The sequence below is a fragment of the Pipistrellus hanaki genome (assembly GCF_964339955.1).
Source record: "Pipistrellus hanaki genome assembly, chromosome: 6".
NCBI lineage: Eukaryota > Metazoa > Chordata > Mammalia > Chiroptera > Vespertilionidae > Pipistrellus > Pipistrellus hanaki.
This window is the reverse complement of record NC_140508.1, coordinates 29,578,071-29,602,438: the sequence shown is the minus strand read 5'-3', so window position 1 is coordinate 29,602,438 and position 24,368 is coordinate 29,578,071. Positions and strand designations below refer to the sequence as shown.

At 42.4% G+C, this 24,368-nt stretch overlaps 1 protein-coding gene and 1 pseudogene across 2 annotated transcripts in view; one reads left to right on the top strand and one right to left on the bottom strand.

Moving 5' to 3' along the window:
- The window catches only part of SHLD1 (shieldin complex subunit 1), a 72,509-nt gene extending 64,655 nt beyond the window's left edge, over positions 1 to 7,854 (top strand). Inside the window, exon 3 of the mRNA XM_084886857.1 lies at positions 6,447 to 7,854. Coding sequence (XP_084742983.1) covers positions 6,447 to 6,889 — 443 coding nt within the window. The 3' untranslated portion in view covers positions 6,890 to 7,854. The remainder of the gene's footprint in view (positions 1 to 6,446) is intronic.
- A 147-nt stretch (positions 7,855 to 8,001) lies between these two features.
- On the bottom strand, positions 8,002 to 11,305 carry LOC311624056 (non-histone chromosomal protein HMG-14-like; annotated as a pseudogene). Its single transcript has one exon. The product of its transcript is annotated as a non-histone chromosomal protein HMG-14-like (transcript).
- Between the last annotated feature and the right edge of the window lie 13,063 nt (positions 11,306 to 24,368).

Genomic DNA, 24,368 nt, shown 5'->3' with positions numbered 1-24,368 from the left:
GAGCAGAGACCTGAAGGAGGAGAGGAGACCAGCCATGCAGATACGTGGAAAAAGCACGTTCCATTCAGAGAACAGCAAGTGCAGAGGTTCCAAAGAGGAACCTTTTTCTTTTCTTTTCTTTTCTTTTTTAAATAAGCAAAAGTTTATTTAGGAAGTCACAGAGGTCGAAGAAATGGGTTCAGGAAACAAGTTATAAGGCAAAAGAAAAGTCCTTGGAGTTTAGAAGAAAGAAAGGTAAAGGTACACACCCTGGGGGGCAAGAAGCCAGGGACTGGGGCAGTTTCCATCCTTAGAGCTTTTAAGGGTGGGGATTTTAGGGGAGGATTTTCTTTTAAATTTCCTTTATTGATTAAGGTGTCACATATGTGTCCTTATTTCCCCATTACCCCCCTCCCATCCCTTCTACTCATGCCCTCACCCCCGTGTTGTCTATGTCCATTGGTTAGGCTTATATGCATGCATACAAGTCCTTTGGTTGATCTCTCCCCCTTATATCCCTCCCCTTCCCTACCTTCCCTCTGAGGTTTGAAGGTCTGATCAATGTTTCTCTGTCTCTGGATCTATTTTTTGTTCATCAGTTTATGTTGTTCATTATATTCCATAAATGAGTGAGATCATGTGATATTTATCTTTCTCTGACTGGCTTATTTCATTTAACGTAGCTTAATAGAATATTCATCAGCTTTCCAAGTATGTCTTTTCAGAGTCATGGACTCTACTGGTAGGTAGGCACCAGCACAGGGGGTCTTTAGTCAATGCAGCTGGTCCTGAGGCAGCCATGGCATCACCTGTCTGATGTTGCTGCTTTTCTGGCCTGGAGCTGAAACGCAACTGAGGCCTAGATGTATTTGATGTGGGTCAGAACCTATTGCCCTGTCCTGGGGGCTTAATGCATAAGGGCTATTCTCTGGACCTCTTATTCAGTCCCCCTATAAGGGGTCTCACTGGCATGACTAGCAACCCGCCAGGGGAGGAAAGGTCAGGGAAGTCTGAACCTCATGACCTGATCGATAAGTTAGGGGAGGGAAGGTTGCCCTTGGGCGAGCTCCTTATTTTCCTTGTTTTGTGCATTGCTAGGTACTCGGGAAGTTCTGCCCTGGGACCTTCTGCACCTGGCCTATCTGCTCTGTTCATGTCTGTCTGACTCCTACCACATTCCCCCAGGAAGGGAGGGAGCTCTCTTGATGCATTCAAGGATTGGAAGGAGGCCAGACTTTTCAAGGCAATGATGCAGAAGTGTGAGCAACCAGTCAGACTTTCACACAGCCTGTAGGGCTGGAAATGGGGCTTAACCTTGTTGCTCTTGTTCATTGTTGTTATGGACTGAGAAGGCAGTAGTGAGAGAAGAAGAGGAGGTGAAGGAAAAGAAAGTGAGATCTGGAGCAGGCAGATGCAGACTATGAGGAAAGGACCCCCAGATCCATGGGCCACAGCCCCTCATATGCTAAACTGGGGGTGTCACCATGTAGAGAACTTGTGAGGCCTCTGAAGTTTGACCACTGCCATAAAGGAAGTGAGTCCTTGCATCCAAAGAGGGCTAATAAGTGACTACTGATAACCAGAACATCCCTCTCCCCCATTCACCTTGTTCTTCTCATGCCCATGAATTTTTCTCAGAGCCACACAGAACCCAGGCAACCTCCAGCAGACAAACCACGGCAGCAGGACTTGTCTGAGAAGTGTGCTGGGCAGTGTCCAGCAAAAGGGGCAACTTCCCCTCTGAGTAACATAGGAGATTGCACGTGCTACATATTACTTCTTTCCTTAAATCTGGTAATTCTCCACGTTTTAAAATCAAGTCGTAGGTTTCTTTCGGCTCTGTGCAGACTTAAAACCACAGATCCTCCCAATTAGCAGTTGTTAGTAAAAGGAACTCTGGGCAAATAAGGCCGAGTGGGCAGTGATTGATGCTAATGCAAGAAGGAGACAGGATTCAAAATATCAAATTTGTGGGGGGAGTGGGGGGGAGTTGTTAGAGTTGCAGGCTAAAATGTCTCACAGAGGTAAAACCCTGCTGTGTGTATCAGCCACAGAAATAGCCAGGAAGATTCTCTGGAGGAAACCCCGACTGTACTAACCACTTGGGTTTCTAAAAGCTAATGGTGTCTCTCGCAGAACACAACCTTTAATCTCAAATGCTCCGTGCTAATTGGTTGTCTCAGATTACTGAACTCAAATTAGCATCTACAAATCCTAAAGATATAAAAATAGGTCTATAAGAATCTCAAATATCTGTATGTTTTCTCTCTTTGGCAAGAGAAAAGTTAACAGCCCTGGCCAATGTGGCTCAGTTGGCTGAAGTATTGTCCTGTACACAAAGGCTAACACGGGCCAAATAAATAAGGTTGAAGTTTATGTGGGCCACAAAAAAAAAAAAAAAAAGCTTCAATTTTTATAGAAACGTAGGTTTATTTCTATAGAGACATGCTGAATACAAAACCTCAAGGTCTCAGAAGGCAGGAATGCATAGTGCAAATGGGTACCAGCAAGAAATCCATTGTGCAAGAATCAACAGCAAAGGCGAGCTCAGGGAAAATCAATATATTGTGATGCAGTAGGATTCAGCCTTTACTTCCCACTCCTTCCACAATCCAACCTTGAGCCAGAGTTCCTGAGAGAGTAAGGAATTTGGGGACAGTATGATTCTTGGTTTATGGAATTATCTTCTACATCAGTGATTTTCAACCTTTTTCATCCCGTGGCATACATAAACCAATAACTAAAATTCTGCAGAACGCCAAAAATATATTTTTTGCCAATCTGACAAAAAAAAAAATGTATAATTTGGATTCATTCACACCAGACAACTATGGCTGTGTTGACTGTTGTCATTTTTATATTTGACAATCTCAGGGAAAAGAGGTCAGTGCTCCTGACTAAAATAGTCAGGTATTGCATGTTTTTAAAAATTCTCCTGGCATGCCGGTTGAAAATCACTATTCTACATTGTAGGATATTTATATCCTTGACCCCATCACTAAATGCAAGTAGCACTTTCCAATCACTGACACAAAAACATCCCCAAGTCTCTCCCTAGAATAGATAATATAGTCCCAAGCTGAGAACCCTACAAGTCAGGGCTATCGCAACAGGTAGAATAAGGTAGGGCTTGAACATAGCTGTGAGAATGCAGCATTGAGCAGGAACTGGCTAAGTTATCAAAGATCCATCCTTCTGTCTCCATTTAGTGCCTTGGGAAAAGAGAAGCAATTAGCTTTACTTGCTGGTGAAGAAACAGTGCTGTCCAAAAGGCCCCACCAGACACACGATTAAAGAGACGGCTTTGTAGTTGGCAGTAATGCAAATTTTAAAAGGAAATCAAAGCCTGAAATGAGCTGGAGGCAGGTTCAAAAGAACTGACTGAAGCAGTGAATGATTCAACCCACATTGTTATTGCTCTTTGGGAAGAGATTGGGGGGCGGGGGGGGGGGCGGGTGTCTTTGAAGATGAATTGCCGTCTGCTTGACATTTGCAAGAAAAATAGAGAAGATGGGCTAATTTTGGGGGTTCTTTTGGACACTGAGTTTAGGACACCTAATTTCAAAAATTAAATATAATAATGAAACTCCATGAAAACTTAAAGTCCCGCATATCAAAATTGTTGACCAGTTACTTAATAAGTACATGCTACGCTCCTTGGAATGTTCTGAATAGATGGCTGCCTTGGGTGGGCAGTTTCAGAGACTCCCCAACTTTCCCAGTGTTACTATGGAGCATCTCCTCCTCTCTTCCATTCTTCCCACTGACAGCTAAACACAACACATGATTTTAAACCGGATCTTTTTGCTATAAAGAACATGATCAGGACCGCTTGATGGAGGCTAGGATTAGATGGCAGTAACGTCCCTCTTAATTTCCTGATTTTGATGGTTGTGTTGGAGTCATGTGGAAGAATGTCCTTGCTGGTAGGAAAATCAGGGTGGGCATCAGGTTGTCAACTTTCAAATAATTAATGAGAAAAAAAGTTATTTGTATTGTATTTGCAAATTTTCTATGAGTTTGAGATCATTTCAAGAAAAAAAAATTAAAACAAACCTCAGGAGAGTAATTGTAAAACTTTGTTTGGTGGCCTACTTTATTATTAAAACAAACAGGAGACAGCTCAGGGTTTGGCAAATAGTAATCACCTAACAAATGGTACTGCTGTTAGAGACCCAAGGGGAGTGGGGACGGGATCCTGCAATGGCAGGATGGGGGGGTCCCTACCCATCTGCTTCCCCACAGATGATTGGTCTGGGGCCATAAGGCAGGACAACAGGGACTAAGAGATTGAACCTGCAACCAAAGTACGTGCCCTCCACTGGGAATCAAACCCAAGACCCTTTGGTGTATGGGCCAACACTCTACCACTGAGCCACACCGGCCAGGATACAGATATTTTTATTATAACTATTGAGTAAGTAGATGGGGAGTGGGTGTGTAGAATTAAAGCTAGTAATTAATTACAGAATATATTAGAGCAAAAAAGGGGAAATATATTATTTTGTTTTAAAGTATGAAAGTTTAAAGCATAAAGCTGGTGGCTGTATAAGGAATTCAGCAACTTACAAATTATTTGTGTAAAATCTTTTCTAGAAAAATTATATGAAAGTTCTTTGTTTCAAAAGACTTAAGATATTCCTATGTTAAGAGTTAGGGTGCCCAGAGAGGTACAAAAAGTTAGATCTAGAACTAGGATTTGGCTCCAATTCTGGTTACTTACTGTCTATTATTTAATCTCTTAGTTTATTTGTTACTCCTCCTTTAAAAAGCAAAAAGGTGGTTTTAATTCAGAGGTAAAGAGTCTTTAGGATTATAGCAGGGAGAAAATAAAGAAATATCTGAGCTGTGTAAATGCCCAGAACTGTCTGCACTGGGAGTCTGCACTGTGTTTGTGCAGTGCATCCCTTTGGCATCTGGTGGAACCCATGAACGCAGAGTAAAGTTTTTAACTGCATGAAATAAAACATATAAGCTTACCAAGGGAAGACACTGAAATGTGTAGCTAATAAAATACGTAAAGAACAAAATGTGTGCCGAAACCGGTTTGGCTCAGTGGATAGAGTGTCGGCCTGCAGACTGAAGGGTCCCAGGTTCGATTCCGGTCAAGGGCATGTACATTGGTTATGGGCACGTCCCCGGTGAGGGGTGTGCAGGAGGCAGCTGGTCGATGTTTCTCTTCCATCGATGTTTCTAACTCTCTATCCTTCTCCCTTCCTCTCTGTAAAAAAAAAAATCAATAAGATATATTTTTAAAAAATTAAAAAAATAAAGGTCATGAAGGAAAATATTTTTTTTAAAAAAAGAACAAAATGTGTGATGTTGTAATGAATATATGTTGGGTTTTTATTTTATTTTATTGATTTTTTACAGAGAGGAAGGGAGAGAGATAGAGAGTTAGAAATATCAATGAGAGAGAGACATCGATCAGCTGCCTCTTGCACACCCCCCACTGGGGATATGCCCGCAACCAAGATACATGCCCTTGACCGGAATCGAACCCGGGACCCTTCAGTTCCCAAGCCGACGCTCTATCCATTGAGCCAAACCGGTTTTGGCTGGGTTTTTTTTAAAATTAATGTTTAAATAATAAGATTTAGTGTCAGGACTAATAGCTGCGGTGATTTCATAGTAGTTACTTTAGTCTACTTGGGCTGCCATAACAAAATACCGTAAACTGGATGGCTTCAAACAAAAGAAATGATTTTCTCACAGTTCTGGACACTGGAAGGCCGAGGTCAGGGAACCAGCCGTGGTCAGGTGTGGTGAGGACTCTCTCCCTGGCTTGGGGAAGGCCACCTTCTTGTGTCCTCAATGGCCTTTCTCAGTTCTTGCACATGAAGAGAGAGAGGGGAGAGAGAAAGAAAAAGAGAGAGATCTTCCTCCTCTTAGAAGGCCACCAATCTTATATAACTGAGGCCCTACCTTTATGACCTCAATTAACTTTAGTAACCTCCTAAAAGGCCCATCTCTTTTAAGGATTAGGACTATAACATATGAATTTTGGAGAAACACACTTCAGTCCATAGCATAGTGATGGGCATACATGATATTTCAAAACATGTTAAAAAAAACTATAATGTAATATAAAAATAGCTGTGACTGACTGGTGATAAAGTCACAGGTATTGCTGTTAATGGGTTTATTGCCTCATTCATCATGGAAGGAAATGCTTGGTTTTAGGTAGAGATTAGTGAAAATAAAGAGATGATATTTTCCCCATCCAAGTTCACAGCCACTTTGAACTTCTTTTCAAGAACCCCTGAAACACGTTCTTGTTTTTGGGCAAACAAGTGGCATACCCCCAGGATGGTGGGAGCAGAATCAGAAATCGTCTGATTCTGCCCATTGCCCATTACCCAGGAACAATAAGTGTGCTGAGTTAAAAAGAGGCATCACCTACTTTGGGCTGGCTTTCTGATATTTTTGAGTATGTGTTTGAGTATTGGGATGTGTTTGTCTTACAGACAGCGGTCACTTAAATACTACACCAAGTGACTCCTGGGCCTCTGAGAACTTCGGGCTCGACCCTTCTGCGAATGGCCAACCAGAGACCAAGACAGAGGATGAGGAACTGCGGGAATCCCTGGACAGCCTCTATGAGACGTTTGGCCGCCCAAAGCCAGCCTCTCGAAGCCCTCTCACTGCAGCTGTCTGCCAGTGCCTGTCTCGGAGAATCGACGAACTGCGCGGCCAGGAGAGCCAGACGTACGCCCTCCGCAGCTTTCAGATGGCCCGCGTCATTCTCAGCCGGGACGGCTGCTCACTGCTTCAGAGGTATTCCAGGGACGCCCGGTTCTACCCCCTGGGAGAAGCAAGTCAGTCTCTGGATGACGAAAAGCCGACACCAGGACTTTCCAAAGACATTATTCGTTTCCTCTTGCAGCAGAATGTGATGGAAGACGCATAACTGGTGCCTGGTGGCCAGAGCAGGCTGACTGGATCTGGAGGGGCTGACGCTGTCAGTGCACCTCCCAGGTCCCCTCAGGTCTGTCTTGCCAAAGCTTTGTGCCCCGCCCCCAGTTAAGTGCTCTGCAGCCAACGGCTGGCATCTGTGACCAAGTATTAGAGGCTGGGTCAGCCTAATAGAGAGTCATCGATGCCTGGGAATTTTACAGCCCCCATGGCCACACGCCCTCCTACCTGTCCCTTTGGCCAGAGGCCAGTGATGGACTGGTTTGGGAGTTCAGAAAGTCCAGCTTCCTGGTCTCAAAGGAAGACATGCTCTGTGGCATAATTTACTCTTTGGAGCTCCACTCAGAATCAGGCCGATGCTGTCCCTCCATCCATGCACCTATTGGTGCCACCTATAAGCCTTTCCTCAATAAATTGCTTGTACTTGAATCCTTGACTCAGAGTCTACTTCTGGGAGAGCCAGACCTAAGGGAACAGGCTACCATCAAATGAATTTTTTTAAAAATATATTTTATTGATTTTTTACAGGAAGAGAGAGGGATAGTTAGAAACATCGATGAGAGAGAATCATCGATCAGCTGCCTCTTGCACACCCCCCACTGGGAATGTGCCTGCAACCAAGGTACATGCCCTTGACCAGAATTGAACCCGGGACCCTTCAGTCGGCAGACCGCCGCTCTACCACTGAGCCAAACCGGTTTCAGCCATCAAATGAATTTTTAAAGGGAATAAAACTATGCTGAACCAAGTAAAGAATTATACCATGTCGTAAAACTGTGATGACATGTTTGAGCACGTATGTTCCAAAAGAATACAAAGATTTAAATACGCTTCCAGAAAAGTGCATCACATCTTAATCAGACCCTTGCTTCTCCAAATCCAGAACTGCCTATTTTATAGCACCACCTGGGAGTGGAAGGGACATGTGGACTTCCTAAAATAACAACTATGATTCACAAATTAAAAAATAAATAAATAAAGCCTCATCGTCTCCACCAGATTGTAAATGTGAAAGGTGAGGAGAAAATAAAGGTGCACCACGCAAGCTCAGTTATGATAGGCTGGGTGGGCCGGTGGCCTCAGCAGCTTGTGGTGGGAGAGAGAGAGGAATTCTTTGCCAGGCGCACTCCTTCTTCTGGCGGTTTCTGTCTTCTGCCTGCCGCCAGCACCTCTGCCACTTTCTTAATGGTTGACCCCCTCACTCCTACCCTGTCCTTACTTCACCAAGGAGTGGCTTTACCTTTTCTTTTTAGATTATTATTTAAACTTTTCTCTTAGTTATAATTAACATACAATATTATATTATTTCAGGCATATAATAGTAATTAGACATTTATGTACCTTTTTAAAAATATTTTTTATTGATTTCAGAGAGGGAGAGAGAGAAACATCAATGCTGAGAGGGAATTATTGACTGGCTGCCTCCTTCATGCCTTCTATTGGGGATTGGGCTCACAACCCGGGCATGTGCCCTTGACCAAAACTGAACCTAGGACTCTTCAGTCCACAGGCCAACTCTCTATCCACTGAGCCAAACCAGGTAGGGCAATATTTATGTACCTTTTGAAGTGATCCCCCAATAAGTGTGATACCCATCTGAAATCATACAATACTATTGACTATATTCCTTGTGGCTTTAAATTGCCGATGCAGGCTTGTGCTGGCAGGTGCTCTGCTCCACGACTGTGTCCTGAACTCCCATTTGAGAGTTCAGCTGGTAGATGGCACTAAGCTCCTGGTACTAAACTCCCTGCAACTGTCATTGGAAGCCTCGCAGTAATCCTTACCTAGACAGTTTACCAAACAAATTGCAGTGACAGGAAAGGGTTATGTCAATTGTTCCGAGGGAAACAAGAAGAGAAGCTGGCAATGCTGTGCAGTTCGATTTGGAGAAACTTCTGATGAAATTTAATTGTCATAAGATCCCCTAAGCTTTCCGTGTTAAGCAACTAGATCAGCCTAACCGTGTACGTTCAGAGTGAATGTGTCCTTGCAGGCAGGTTCCTTGGGGACTCTTGGATGGAGACAGAAGGCTTTTAAAGGTCAGGAAGGTCAGACATGAGAAGCATTCAGATGTAAGAAACACTTCCACACTGACGTGCAGAGGCACCACGGGAAGGAGACCTAAGTGGAAGGAAACAGGAAATGAACAGGCCTCTGAGAGACTGGGAAAAACAAGCCTCCCAATTTTCCTCCGCCCAGCAGTCTTCCTGCATGGGCCTCTCCTGTTCAACTGGTCCCCACATAGTCATGAAACCAATGGGACTTTTAATAGAAAATCTACAGCTTTAATTTGAAAGTCATCCTAGTTTTATTGTTTTTTAATGTGAAGCAAATTAATAGATGCCCTTGAAGAATGCTGTAGTTCTCAGTATCATGCAGTCACTGAAATATTGGAGATTAGTTTCCATGGCTACCAACAGAAAGAAGCTGACTTATTTTATGCCGTTTTTATTTTTTCTTTCATAATTGAGATTTTATTGTTTGTTTTGAGGATCAGTACACAGACATATCAATTTGTACACAATCCTTAGCATACGTACCAAAAATGTAAAGTCATGTAGTTGTGATTCTTTTCTAAACAGTTATTTCAGTGACTTTCCAGCTTAAAATTTAGAGGCTAATTCTCCTTAATAGTGTATCAAGTACCAATATCTTCAAGTATTGATACACTGTTACATCAAAGTCCCACTAATTCACAATTTAATATCATATATACTACATAATTAAATTTTTAATCTTTCACAACACACTGACAAAGTTACTAGGAAAACTGGACTACCACCAAAAGATATTATAGATGCACAGAATTCTGACAGGGAGAGCCAAAATCAAGGAGTGGTTTTCTTTAGGAACCAATTCTACCAAAAACATGTAAATCAAAGTAATTTAAAATGTTCAAACCATAGCAAATGCATGACTGACTCCAAATTGCCATTTAGTAGGCTTTGTATTATCCTATCTAATACAGACAGGATATGCAAATTGATTGTTACTCCATGACAAAGATGGTGGCACCCACAGCCAATAAGGAGGGAATATGCAAATTGATGTGACAAAGATGGCAGCAAGGCCAAGAAACTTGTGTTGTTGCCATTGGCGATGGTGATGGCACAGGCATGGATTGGCCGGGGTGGGGCAGGACATCTGCTTTGGGGGTGGAGGGAGCTACAGGAGGGTGGTAGGGCCAGAGCCAAAGCAGAAGGCAGTGGCCAGAGCAAAGGCCCGGGTCTGGGTGCCAGAGGGAAGCCAGTGCTGGCAGCCAGGGGGAGGAAGGCCTATTCTTGCCCAAATCTTCATGCACTGGGCCTCTAGTAGGATATCAAAACTGCCCCCATCTATGGAATGTTAAGCTGACACCCAAGACAATCAAAGTCTCTCATATTCAATATCCCACTATTTTCTGGTTGTATCAAAAATAAACAACCAACAAACGATTTCACCACTTAAAAAGAAAGCATTTATACTTTTAAAAAATGGGATGAGATGGAATTCCTTTCTTCTTAAAAATGTTTCTAGGGCTACTAAAAAACTTGCATTTACAAAATAGTTGATAAAAATATTCCTTTGGATTGTATAAGAAGGGAGACAGGGACCACTGATAAGTCATGGTATATGACGTTAATCAGACTTGGCTTCTTTTTCTCCTGCTTCATCTGAAGTTGAACTCTCCTCATTTTTAGTTTCTTTGTTTTCCACAGGTAGCTCTTCTTTAGGTTCCTGGTCAGCCACTTCCGCCTGCTTTCCCTTGGCTCCCCTTTTCTCTTTCCTTTGCACTTTTTTGTCTGCAGATTTTTCCTTTCCTGCTGCCTTTTGGGCTTCTTTTCCACTTTTGCAGAAGCAGTTTTGGCTGACAACTTGGTCAACCTCCTCTTGGGCTCCTCCTTGGCTGCCCCCTCCGCAGACCTGACCTTCTCTTGGGCATCCTGGCAGCGGCTGGGCGTGTGCTGGGTGCCTGAGGGCTTGGGCACTCCTAGTGTCTGCACGAACTTGGGCTGCCAGGCTGCTGCCCAGTCTCCTGCCATTCAAGCTGCTCTTTTATACTGTTTTGAAAGGACAAAAGATATAAGCTATTTGAATCTCCATGCCCAGAGGCAGCAGCTTCTCTTGGGCAGTGAGATTTTAGTGTCAATCATTTTGTTAATTTCATCAGTGCTATGGGCTCTCAGCCAGCTATTAGACTCTAAAAGCAGAGAATTAATGAGTCTAAAAGCCAGAAGTACCTGATGGTAAAAAAATAAAAATAAAAAAAGGTGTGTGGCCTGTTCTTGTTTGTATCTGAGTAAGTGCTTGTGACAGGTCAGAACAAGATATCTGATTCCCTGCAATCTTGTGCCTTAATTTGATCTCCGTGGGGTCAGGATGGCATTTTCCATTTATCTCTGTTTGCCTTCAATAAAGACTAAGAGGAAATGGCATTGAGGCTCTGGCCTTTGGCATTATTAACTAATTCCGCCCTACACATCACTCACTACCAAGGTTCTGACTGGCCTGCGATACCACCTGTGGCCCCTTGGTCTTGGGGAGGATGGATTTGCTTGTAGTAACTCCAAAGAAGAGAACTGCTGCCATGTTTTAACTTCATGAAACTATTCTTCACTTCATTAGTCTATTTCTTTGCTTGACCTATGTAAGGGCACATGTAATGGATTTTTTAAATTATGTTTTTATTAATTTCAGAGAGGAAGGGAGAGGAATAGAGAGATAGAAACATCAATGATGAGAGAGAATTATTGATCAGCTGCCTCCTGCATGCCTCCCACTGGGGATTCAGCCCCAAACTCTTGTATGTGTCCTGACCAGGAATCAAACCATGACCTCCAGTTTCAACCACTGAGCCATACTGGCCGGGCCACATGTAATATATCTTATTAACACAAAACAACACAGTAATACTTTCGAAATTTTAAAGCTTACTTGGAAAACTTTTTATTGAATTACAAAAATCTTGTAGAGTTTATAAGTAAATATCTTGATGACTTTCATAAACTGAACCCACCTGTGCAATCAACAGCTATGAGCAGCTAGTCCACATGGCCCCTTCTGAGTGAAAATTTTCATCTGGAAAACTGAGGAGACTGGTTTGCTCAGACTAGTGTTTCTCAAACTGCTGGTAGTACACAGAATAATGTGCATGCACAAACAATGTTTATTTTCATTGTGATCTATTCAGTTCAATATATTAGAGAAATATAACTACTATGTCTAATCTGTGCTTTTACAGATGTTACATAGGATAAGTCTAATATAAATATTTAAAATGTAAAAGTGAATTATTGAAAGTGTTAAGTTAATAATAGCTCAGGTGACATATAGATATGTCAAAAATTCTAAAAGTGGTATACTAGAAACGACTGAAATTCAGAATACAATGGATTAGGTAAGCTATTCTATCTTGTAGTCTCCCGCCATCTGTCTCCTGGAATACTGTGAGAAACTTCCATCAGGCGAACCCACATCTACCTTTGCCTCTTTACCTACACCCACAGTGCAAATCTTTTCTAAAAGCAAAGCATGCATGAATGGCCAGAAAATTAAAAAACATGGTCTAGCCTTATCAAATATGAAAACATTTTAACTCTACAATAATTAAAGCAGCAATAAAATACGATAGAAAAGAAAAAGAATTCAGTCCATAAGTAGATATGAATGCAAGAGGAAATTGAGCACATGATAAAGCTGGCATTTCAAGTGCATAATCAAAAGATGAAGGTTTTTAGCAAATGGTCTTTTTTTTTTTTTTTTTTTTCAAATGGTCTTAAAGTCACTGGCTTCCCACACTGGAGGGGAGAATAAAAGAGCCTGACTCCTCACCTCACTCCTGATATCAAAATGAATTGTAGATGCTCTGGGGTAACCAAGGCTGAGATGGTAGTGCCTGGGTGGGCGCTTAAGGCTGGGTGGTCCAAGAAAGACTGAAGATGTAGCCTTTGAGCCAAGAGCTGCAGGACTCACAAGAACCAGCTGCACAAAGGCTGGAGAGGAGCATCAGGAAAAGGAACGAGCATTTATAGAGTTGGTACGAAACTCAGCGTGAAATGAGCTCAAACTGGACAGAAGGAAGTCCCCATGTTTGGAGCACAGCATGCAGGGGCAGAATAGCAGGTGAATTTCAAAAGCAGGCAAGGGCCTTTTAAACCAGGGTGAGGAATTTGAATTTCATTCTAAAAAAGACCATGGGAAATTATTTCTGGCTTTTAAGCAAGAGAATAAGAAAATATTCATAGAAATTTAGTATGTGTTAAGGAAAACATTTCAAAACACTTATAAAGTTTGAATTCCTAAACATTCAATCAACAGATCCTCACATCACACTGTACAGATTCCAGATAGATTAAAGATCTAAATGTAAAAAACAAGACTATAAGAGTTGCAGATGACACTATTGGTGTTTTAATCGTCTTTTCCTCCCTCTATTCCCATTCTCTCAGGTCATGTTGCAATGGCTCCTCCCTCCACTTTCTCCTCCAGGGGAACATACATCATTCTCCCTATGGGTCAGAGAACCCAATGTTCCAGACAAGTTCACATGCAGAGAAAGAACATGCTATGGTGATCCAAACAACAGCCCTTTGGGAGAAATGATTCTTTAGTCCAAGAAGCTTGTGGACCAGACTCGGGCATGTTTGCCTGTTTGCAACCCACTGGCCTCGTTCTCTCATTGCTTTTTGAGAAACTTTGGCCCGAGCAAACCATTTTTACATCTGCCGTTTTCTTCCTCTTGCCGTTGCTGTCACCTGCTCCAAGCTTTCATATCCTGAAAGCCCTCCTCAACGTTCTCCCTGTTGCCAGCCTCTCTCACACACTGGTCTTCCTAAATCCAGTCAGTACTGGATCCCATCCCGTCCCCCATAGAAACTTCCCAAGCTCCTTCACACACACAGGGTGAAGCACAGAACCCGGTCCACACTATTCTAACCTGGCTGTCCCACCCTCTCCTCAGTCCTAGAACCTTATGTCCAAGCTCTATGGTCTCCAAAACATTCCATCCTTTCTCCAGCCCCCACGGCTCTGCTCTACTAATGTATGCTTTAATCCTACACAGCAGGGCCATCCTCTATAACATGTGTTCATCTTCCTTCCAATAGGCAGAGCGCTTATCTTCCCCAGGCTCGGCACAGAACAGTGCTGGGCAAACACTGATCATGAGCTTGTTCTGCAGTCGTGACTCCTGTACAGCCTCCTGGTGGAGCCAGCTTGGCAAGTTCTTTCCCTTTCCTATAACTGAAGCCATGAATTTTAAACCAGGAGCAAGGGGTGTGGGTGGGAGGTGGATTTGTACCTTCTGAGAGACATCATGGCAAAAGCAAGAGTCCAATTGTAGGTGTCAGAGGCAACAACTCGGCCATTAACAAGTGGGATGTTCAGTGAGGCTCATATAATCCCTCTGGGCCTCATTTCCTTCTGCAAAATGAGGACATTAGCAACGCTCCGAGTCTCCCTCAGGCTCAAACATTCTGTGCAAATCTCCGTGAGGGCGGATTCAGGAAACTGATTTTCCAATTGATTGAGCTGTGTGGCGTTATTGCATAGAGAATTAAACTACTGTTCATCACAATTCATTTCCTGAGTTTAGCCCAGCAGCCAATGTTTATTAAGTACCATTTACTCTGCAGTACCCTGGATTAAGTGGTGTGGAGACACAGAAGTGGTACCTCGCAGGCTCCTTGGCCTCAAAGAGTTTATTACATAAGCAGAATTTATTATGTAATAAGAGCTCACCAAGCTCATGATCCAGCAAGTTACTTTCTGTTTGTTTACCCACCTAAGACTTCTGTAAAGTTTTATTTGAACCATTACATAAAATCCCTGTGTGTATTCTATGTGTCACTTCTATATTACTTTATTCAAAATACACTTATGCATACACTTTATGTTTAGATATAAATATATGCATTGAAAATGTGTATATTTAAAATATCTCCATGGACAGGCTGACTTGTTTTTTTGTGTTTGTTTTTTTGTTGCTTTGTTTTGTTTTTACTTTTTAATAAATCTAAGGCTGTGGATTTTAAAACTTTCATAAAAGTAGAGAGAATTGTGCTACCTACCTATTACCTAGGTTCAACAGCAATCAGCTTTCTGCCATTCTTGTTATCATTCCCTTCTCCTCTTTGTGTGTGTGCTAAAGCAAAACTTCTTCAGTAATCAGTAGTGAAGGACCCTTATTTAGATTCCAATCAGTTATGGACCAATGCCAACACACAACTTACCATGTAAGTTCAACAGTGCCCATTAACAAACAAGGTTGATTGATGAATGGATAGATAGTGGGTAGACAGATATTTAAGAGCTAATGGTAGATGTTAATGGTAAAATCTGGTGGGTATGCAGGTCTTATCTGTAAATTTTTATCAAGTTTTCTACATTTTTGACATTTTTCATAATAAAATGTTGGGGAAATATATACAGGATGGGTTTTAAGTGTATTAAATATCTACCCACATGCATTTATAACTTGACATTTTAAATTACCACAAACGTTCCTAAGACAGCCGAAACCGGTTTGGCTCAGCAGATAGAGCGTCGGTCTGTGGACCGAAAGGTCCCAGGTTCGATTCCGGTCAAGGGCATGTACCTTGGTTGCGGGCACATCCCCGGTGGGGGGTGTGCAAGAGGCAGCTGGTAGATGTTTCTCTCTCATTGATGTTTCTAGCTCTCTATATCTCTCCTTTCCTCTCTGTAAAAAAATCAATAAAATATATTAAAAAAAAAACACATTCCTAAGACAATATCTTTTCTTAATAGAAAACATACTTGAAATACGAAAGATAACTTTATTGGCTCTTAAGAGGTAGAACTAATTAAATAACCAACAGATCATTAAAGAATACTTCCAAATTGCTCTGGGACATATGACTATAGAGTCATGGTTCCTACCTTCAAATAACTTAAATTTAAGTTGGGAAAATTATTTTAATATTGATCTGTCTAGGTACTTATTTCTTTTTTTCTTTTTTTTTTTCTTTTTTAATATATTTTATTGATTTTGTACAGAGAGGAAGGAAGAGAGATAGAGAGTTAGAAACATCGATGAGAGAGAGTCATCGATTAGCTGCCTCTTGCACACCCCCTACTGGGGATATGCCTGCAACCAAGGTACATGCCCTTGACCGGAATCGAACCCAGGACCTTTCAGTCCCCAAGCCGACACTCTATCCATTGAGCCAAACCGGTTTCGACTGTCTAGGTACTTATTTCATAACCCATACCTAACCTATGTCATCTGCATCATTAATATCTACAGCTTCCTGCCCAGATCATAAAACTGGCATTTATACCATCTACATTATCTATATCAAGTAGATAATGAGACCTAGTGCACAAATTTGTGCATGGGTGGGGTCTGGCCAGCCTGCCCCAATTGGGGCCTATTGGCCCAGGCTGACCTGGGAGAGGGGCCTCAGGCAGCTGGCGGGCCGGCCCTGCTCATTGGTCAAACTTCTGGTTGAGAGGACAATTTGCATATTAGCCTTTTATTACATAGAATGTCATTAATATATATCTTTAGAGCTATATGATTGTATGTACTCTTCAATCATCTATACCTGGACCTTGGCAACATCCAGAAACATTTTTTATGATTACAATTTGCAGTGCAAGAGTGCCCTTGGCATCCAAGAAAATGCACAGGATGGCCTCTGACAGCAAAGAATTATCTAGTCCAAATTATCAATAGTGCTGAGGTTGAGAAACCCTAGTCAATATTATCTACATCATCAGCATCCATGTTTACAACTATGCCATGCACATCTGCATCTATATTGATATCTACTTAGCATCTGTATTTAGATCTACATTTGTCTTTACATCTGTGTCACTGACAGCCACATCTTCAGCATATACAGGATCTACATCAACCACATCATCTACTTCACCATGTCCATCATCTACATTATTACATGTACATCTACCTGAATATCTAATTAGCAGCTCAGAGCATGTATGTTATATCAGAATGAGTAGTCTGTTTAATACAAAATTAAATTTTAATTCTTCCCTCATCAGACCATAACAATTCTGATCACCCAATTCCAGTGTATTGGGGGTGTGGGAGGTTGATCCCTTCATCACCAAACAATTCATATATTTTTTTTAATTGATTTTTCACAGAAAGGAAGGGAGAGGGATAGAGAGCTAGAAACATCGATGAGAGAACCATTGATCAGCTGCCTCCTGCACAACCCGCACTGGGGATGTGGTCAAGGTACATGCCCTTGACCAGAATCGAACCTGGGACCTTTCAGTCCACAGGCCAATGCTCTATCCACTGAGCCAAACCAGTTTTGGCACCAAACAATTCTTAGACATCAGCAGGGCATCCTACAATTCAACTCAATTCTGACACTATCTACCTGGAGATAGCATCAGATCCTGTGGGTAGAGGGCTCAGTCCCATCACCTCCTCTGCCCTCCACTTCAGAAATCAATCCCAAGTCCAGGTTGTTACCTTTGCTTCTGACCAACTGGCTATAAATCAAAGGTTCGAACAACCCCCTTCATAGGTTTGATTAATGTGCTGAAGTGACTCACAGAACTCAGGGGACCATTTATTCACTAGATTGCCAACTTATTACAAAGGAAATGAATCGACAGCCAGATGAAGAGATACATATCGCAAGGTACCAAACAAAGGAGATTTTGTCTTCATGGAGCCTGGGCCCCAGCATGGTAGCAGGTGGATGTATTTTGGTTCACCAACCTGGAAGCTCTCCAAATGCCCTCCTCTTGGGTGTTTAGCAAGGCTACATTACATAGGCATGGCTAATTAAATCAAAAATTTTCAACTGGAGTGCCACAAGAAATTTTGAAACATGCAATAACTGACTATTTAGTCAGGGGCACTGACCTCTTTTCCCTTAATTCAGGGGTCTTCAAACTACGGCCCGCGGGCCACATGCAGCCCCCAGGGGAGTCTGATCCTGTCCGCCAGGTTTTTTGGGCAGTGAGCGCAGCCAAGGTGTTACAGTAGGAATTAGTAGTTCATATAGTCCGGCCCTCCAGCTCTCTGAGGGACCGTGATCTGGCCCCCACTTTAAAAAGTTTGAAGACCCCTGCTTTAGATTGTCAGATTAAAAAATGACCACAGCCAACACAAGAGCTGTCAGTGTGAATGAGTCAAGAGTATACCTACTTTTTGGTGTGCCAAAAATCTTTAGTAATTAGTTTGTGTGCCATAAGGTAAAAAAATAAAAAAATAAAAAAAATAAAATGCTGAAAATCACTGGATTAAATCACTAGTCATTGGTGATTTATTCAACCTCCAGCCCCTCTCCTTACCCCAGAGGTCAGGTGGATGGGACTAAAAGTTCCAAACCTCCAATCACATGGTTGGTTTCTCTGGCAACCAGTCCCCATTTTTGGTGCTTTCTAAAAGTCACCCTCTTAACATAAACTCAGGTGTGATTAAAAGGGGTCTGTTGTGACTATCAAGACGCCTTTATCACTCTTTAGAAATTTGACGGGTTTTAGGAGCTCTGTGCCAGAAACAGGGACAAAGACCAAATACATATTTGTTTATAAATCATAACATCACAAGCCACATACAAACATGTTTGTTACATCAGAATTAGGAGTACATGTAATCTAAAATGAATATTTAATTGTAATTCTCCCCTCCTCTGACCACATACGAAAATGTGAGTGGAACAGAGATTGGCCCCTGCTAATCACACTCCCTAAAGTGTAAGAGGATGAGCTTTTTCATTCTGACTTCAAAGGACATGAATTGAAGAGAGAAGCTAAGCCTGTGCCTGATGAATTTCATTCATGCCCTGTCTTTGCTGGCCAGCCTCCCAGAACCAGAAAGCAGGCCCAATTATCTCTGATATGGTGATAAAAATAATTTATTCTCAGAGAAGCAGTCACTGTACTTTGAGAACTTGATGTGGTTTGATCACATCTTGTTCCATCTGAACCGGACTGGGCTGGAAAACAGGCAGTTGACACGTGCTGTTGTGATTTTGCCCTGGGTTCCCTGGGCCTCACAGTAGTTAGTTAACAAGACCTGTGATTCCAGACCAAACAGCAGCTCGGGTTGCCACACTCATTGAAGCCTCCTTAGGCATATGAGCTGACTTCTCGGCCAAGATAAAGGTACCGCGATGATTCCGGATGAGATTGAGAACATGGGAGATAAGACAGAATAAAAGCAAATCCCTGCGGCCTCTTCAGCCTGTGACATTTACTAAATAACTTTGCTTCCCTGTGGAAACTGTGCCTCTTAGAGACCAGTATTTTTCTTGCAGGAAAAAGACTGGCCCTAGGCAAAGTTTCAAAGCAGACTCTCATTCGTTGTGGTGTTTCTAAATTCTCAAAAAATATGCATCTTTGGGACTTGGAAGTGAAACATCACAAATTCTTTACTCATTATTATGGATTTATTAAAATATTTTCAAGAAATAAGAAATAACAGTTTAGTAGTATTTATAAAGAACTGTACCCCATAGCAGATATCCAAATGTTGTAAAATTCCAGCGGACATGATTTTTGAATAATTTAACATTCAAATCTAACACAGCAATTTTAATAGCATTACACACACACACACACACAAAATCACAATTCAAAATCACTAATTAATGAACTTATTTTGCTTCCAAAAAGTTATTTCTCAAAACATCACACTTAGGATCTGCATAAAGTATGTCATAAAAAGTTATAAAGTTATTGATATTTATTTTGTTTGGGAGAATGCCTTGCTATACAGGACCATGAACACATCCTTACAAGATGGCAACAGCTACAAGCCACACAGACCAATCCCGGTGTGACATCTGTGGCCGGCTCCTGTCTTGCTCCCAGAAACCTTCCCTCACCCTTCAACTCAGCTGCTAGCTTTTCCTGATCTTGCTTATTAATGGGTCCTTTGATGGATCCCTTTATTTTTTTAATTTTAATTTGTTGTTGTTGTTGTTAATCCTTGCCCAAAGATATTTTTTTCCCCATTGATTTTTAGAGAGAGTGGAAGGGAGGGAGAGAGAGAAGAGAATTGGTACGTGTGTGTATGCCACTCTGCCTCTTATACACTCTTTGTTTCCTTTCTCCTTGTACATCCCCACTGTCAAAACAGTGTTCGGAGGATCACAATAAAGCACTGGATAATTATGCAAGCAAATTGCTCCAGCTTTTGGAGATGTTGTCTATCCATTTCACGGAGTCCTTGGGTGAATTCAGGAATGGGGGTAATTCAGGTTCACTTTTCTGTGACTAAACCATTTCCCTTTAGGCAAATCCCATCACCCCCGGCTGCTCTGAGCTTTCTTTAACCTCTCTCTGGACTATAGATTCAAGATACCCTTTTACTTTGTCTACCTCTAAACTATAAGCTGCCCCTTATTCCAGTAGACTCGAGCCTGATGAATCCTGAGGTTTCTGCTTTAGTCTGCAGGACCTGAGGTATCGCTTTGCCCGTTGGGTCATATCTTGCAAAGGTACTTTCTCCTTTCCTAAGTTAACTATGAATTCTGCATCCGCTGTAAATATGGGAAGAAGTACCAAATCTACTAAGTTTTCCAATATCTCTCTTCATTCCTGATAGAATACCAGGTTTGTCTGCTAAAAGACAAAAATACTTGAGTTGAGACTGTCTCATCCATTGGTAATTTACAATTTAAACAGTACCATGTTGCCTGACCGACATGGCTCAATGGTTGAGCATGGACCTATGAACCAGGAGGTCACAGTTTGATTCTTGGTCAATGCACATGCCCCCAGGTTGCAGGCTCGATCCCCAGTGTGAGGTATGCTGGAGGCTGCTGATCAATGATTCTCTCTCATCATTGATGTTTCTATCTCTCTCTCCCTTTCCCTTCCTCTCTGAAATCAATAAAAATATATTTTAAAAAATAAACAGTATCATGTTTGTCTGGCAGTATTGTATTAGTTGGTGCTCTTCTCTCAGCTTTGTGAGTGAATGTAAAAGAAAGGAAAGGCAGCAAGGGGAGATGGAGAAAGACATAGAGAGCATTCCATTAATAAAACTGATGAGAAGTGGCCTACTTACATATATATCTTTGTTACTCACATCAAATATATAGGCCATGGCATCTTGGGAGGTTTCAAGCTATGCATATTTACTTAACAATAATGGCTCCTCCAGGACCATCATGGATTATTGGGAAATAAAATGCTCATAGGGTAAAACTGAAATTAGCCTACAGAGTTTTCCTGGAGTTTACATCTATGAATACATTTTTGTTGAGGAGAGGCCTGCCTGGAAGTTATGCTCTAATGTTCACCTAAATAATTAAAAAGTCAGCAGCAGCAGAATACCTCCTCTCAGAGAAAAGGGAGCTTACTGTCCACCAGGTCTTTCAGAATCACAGAGGCAGAACCAAGTTACATTTCATTAATCTCTAGGATGACAAACAGAGAAAGGCCAGGGGAGTTCAGCGGGCAGAACACAGGAGGGAGATCTCAAAACAACCAGCAGTGCACTGCTCCTGATTCCCAGTATCAGCCATATCGATCTGAACATGCTGTGATTTCAAGGTCATGACCACAATGTCTGGCTTGGTACTGGAAATTCCACAAATTAAAATACATATTTTGGCTGAAACTGGTTTGGCTCAGTGGATAGAACATCGGCTTGTGGACTGAAGGGTCCCAGGTTCAATTCTGGTCAAGGGCATGTACCTTGGTTGTGGGCACATCCCCGGTGAGGGGTGTGCAGGAGGCAGCTGATCGATGTTTCTCTCTCATCGATGTTTCTAACTCTCTATCTCTCTTCCTTCTTCTCTGGAAAAAAAAAAAGAAAAAAAAAAGAAAAAAAAAAGCCAGTAAAAAATATTTTTTTAAAAAAGAAATACGTATTTTGGAATGAGACCAAATTTCAAAATTTTCTCTGAAGAGTACCATCAAGAGAAGGCTGAAAAAGGAGAAAGAGGCTGTGGTATCAAAGCATCAGAGATGGAGAAAAGTTACTACTAAGAGGTGAAAGGAACCCAAGAGAACAGGATGCAGGTCCCAACATCTCTGCTACCCACTGCTTGGCACAAGTGCTGGAGAAGGGGAGGGCCACACCACCTGTGTGCCTCTGCCAGTTACCACTCAAAAGTCCTCAACAGTCACCCCCAGGTTCCCTCCTGCTTCTGGGCTTGGAAGAATCCCAAAGCTCCTCCAATCATTTTCATTAGTTTATTGTAGGGGCTGTGATTTTTTTCTTCTTCAATCTGAAACCATCTGCTTTTACTCTTTGAGGATTCCTTATGATTTCTGTCCCAGAGCATTCCCTCTCATATATTGCAGCACTCATATATGTAAGCATTTTTCTTTTATTTTTCTTAATTTTTAGTGAGAGGAAGGAGGGGAAGAGAGAGAGAGAGAGAGAGAGAGAGAGAGAGAGAGAGAGAGAGAGAGAGAGAGAGAGAGAGAGAGAGAGAGAAAGAGAGAGAAAGAGAGAGAGAGAGAGAGAGAGAGAAGAAGAACATGGATGTGAGAGTAAAATATTGATCAGGAGCCTCCTGCACATTCCCTGACGGGGGACTGAACCTGCAACCTGGGTATGTTCCCTGACTGGGAATCAAACCCTCCACTTTTTGGTGCACGGAATGGTGCTCCAAACAACTGAGCCACACCAGCCAGGACTCCAGGCATTTTTCAATCCTATACTACACATATGCCAGTTGAACATGCTGAACTTGGAAGGTAAACACTCTGGAGACAACTTCATCTTCTCTCATAACTGCTTTCCTGCATGTTCTGACAAATAGCTCTGATCCTTGAACAGTAGACAAAGCAGGGATGCCAGCTTTTTATTCACTCTGGACCGTTACAACAGTTCACACTTTTATTTTTCACCCGATTCAAAGCTCCCCCAACTCTCAGCTGAACCAGTCATGGGGAAGATGGGAGGGGTGGCTAATTCTGCCCGTTCTTTTGCTCCCTTGTTTCTTTCTTACCTCCTTCTTCTCTCCTCCCCCCCCCCACTGCACCCCTAGTTCCTTCTAGTTTGGAACAAGGTCAAGGATCAGAAAAGACAGAGGAGGGATCAGAGGTCATCACTGCCAGTGTTCTCTGCCATCCTCTCCTGAATAACATATGCCCTCTGTCAGGCACACCTCTAGGTTCTGGCTTGCCCTTTCACAGGAGACCTTTGCCAGTTCTTCAGAGTTCTCCATGCCAACCTCCTCACTCCACCAATCCCTGACAAGGGTGATGTTGTCTGGTCTCTCACAAAGCTGCTCAACTACCATTCTCAGTCGGTACATCCAAGGGGTCCACTTGCTCCATCAAGAAGGGACCTTTTCGGATAACTTGAGACTAGTAACATTCCATGGAGTCCCACTTAGTCCAGGGAAAAACTCTGAACATGGGGACACTCCAGCTGATGTCTTCTCTGCTCATTGCAGGCTGTTCCAGCTGACCTCCCACCCACCTCTGCCTTCTTCAATTAACTCTCCAACCCTTGGGGATACAAATTAAGTTGGACTCCTTCCTACTTTCCTTTGTACAGTGGTTCTCAACCTTTCTAATGCCGTGACCCTTTAATACAGTTTCTCATGTTGTGGTGACCCCCCAACCATAAAATTATTTTCATTGCTACTTCATAACTGTAATATTGCTACTGTTAACTTACAGCAGTGTGACCCACAGGTTGAGAACCACTAGCAGAGTTACCTAAGACCATCGGAAAACACAGATATTTACATTGCGATACCTAACAGTAGCAAAATTACAGTTATGAAGTAGCAACGAAAATAATTTTATGGTTGGGGGTCACCACAACATGAGGAACTGTATTTAGGGTTGCAGCATTAGAAAGGTTGAGAACCACTGCTCTAGTAGAATTACAGGGTGTCATTGGTTTTCTGCAGCTCAGCAAGCACCCAGCCAGGAAATGGGATATCAGTCTTCTTTCCTGCAGACAGCCCCACTTTTTATGAGCTGTTCTCTAACTACTCACTTGGCAGTTAGAAAAAAGCATCATGAGCCCCACCCAGTTTTGCTCAGTGGATAGGACGTCAGTCTGCGGATAAAAGGGTCCTGAGTTTGATTCCAGTCAGAGCCATGCGTTTCAGATTGCAGGCTCTTTCCAGTCCTGAACCCCAGTCAGGGCTCATGCAGGAGGCAACCAATTGATGTGTTTCTCTCACATTGATGTTTCTCTCTGTCTTTCCCTCTCTCTTCCACTCTCCCTAAAATTCAATGTAAAAATATCCTTGGGTGAGGATTAATGAGAAGAAGAAGAAGGAGGAGGAGGAGAAGGAGGAGGAGGAGGAGGAAGAGGAGGAGAAGGAGAAGGAGAAGGAGAAGGAGAAGGAGAAGGAGAAGGAGAAGGAGAAGGAGAAGGAGAAGGAGAAGGAGAAGGAGAAGGAGAAGGAGAAGGAGAAGGAGAAGGAGAAGGAGAAGGAGAAGGAGAAGGAGAAGGAGAAGGAGAAGGAGGAGAAGAAACATGAAACAATACAGCCGAAACCGGTTTGGCTCAGCGGATAGAGCGTCGGTCTGCAGACTGAAAGGTCCCAGGTTCGATT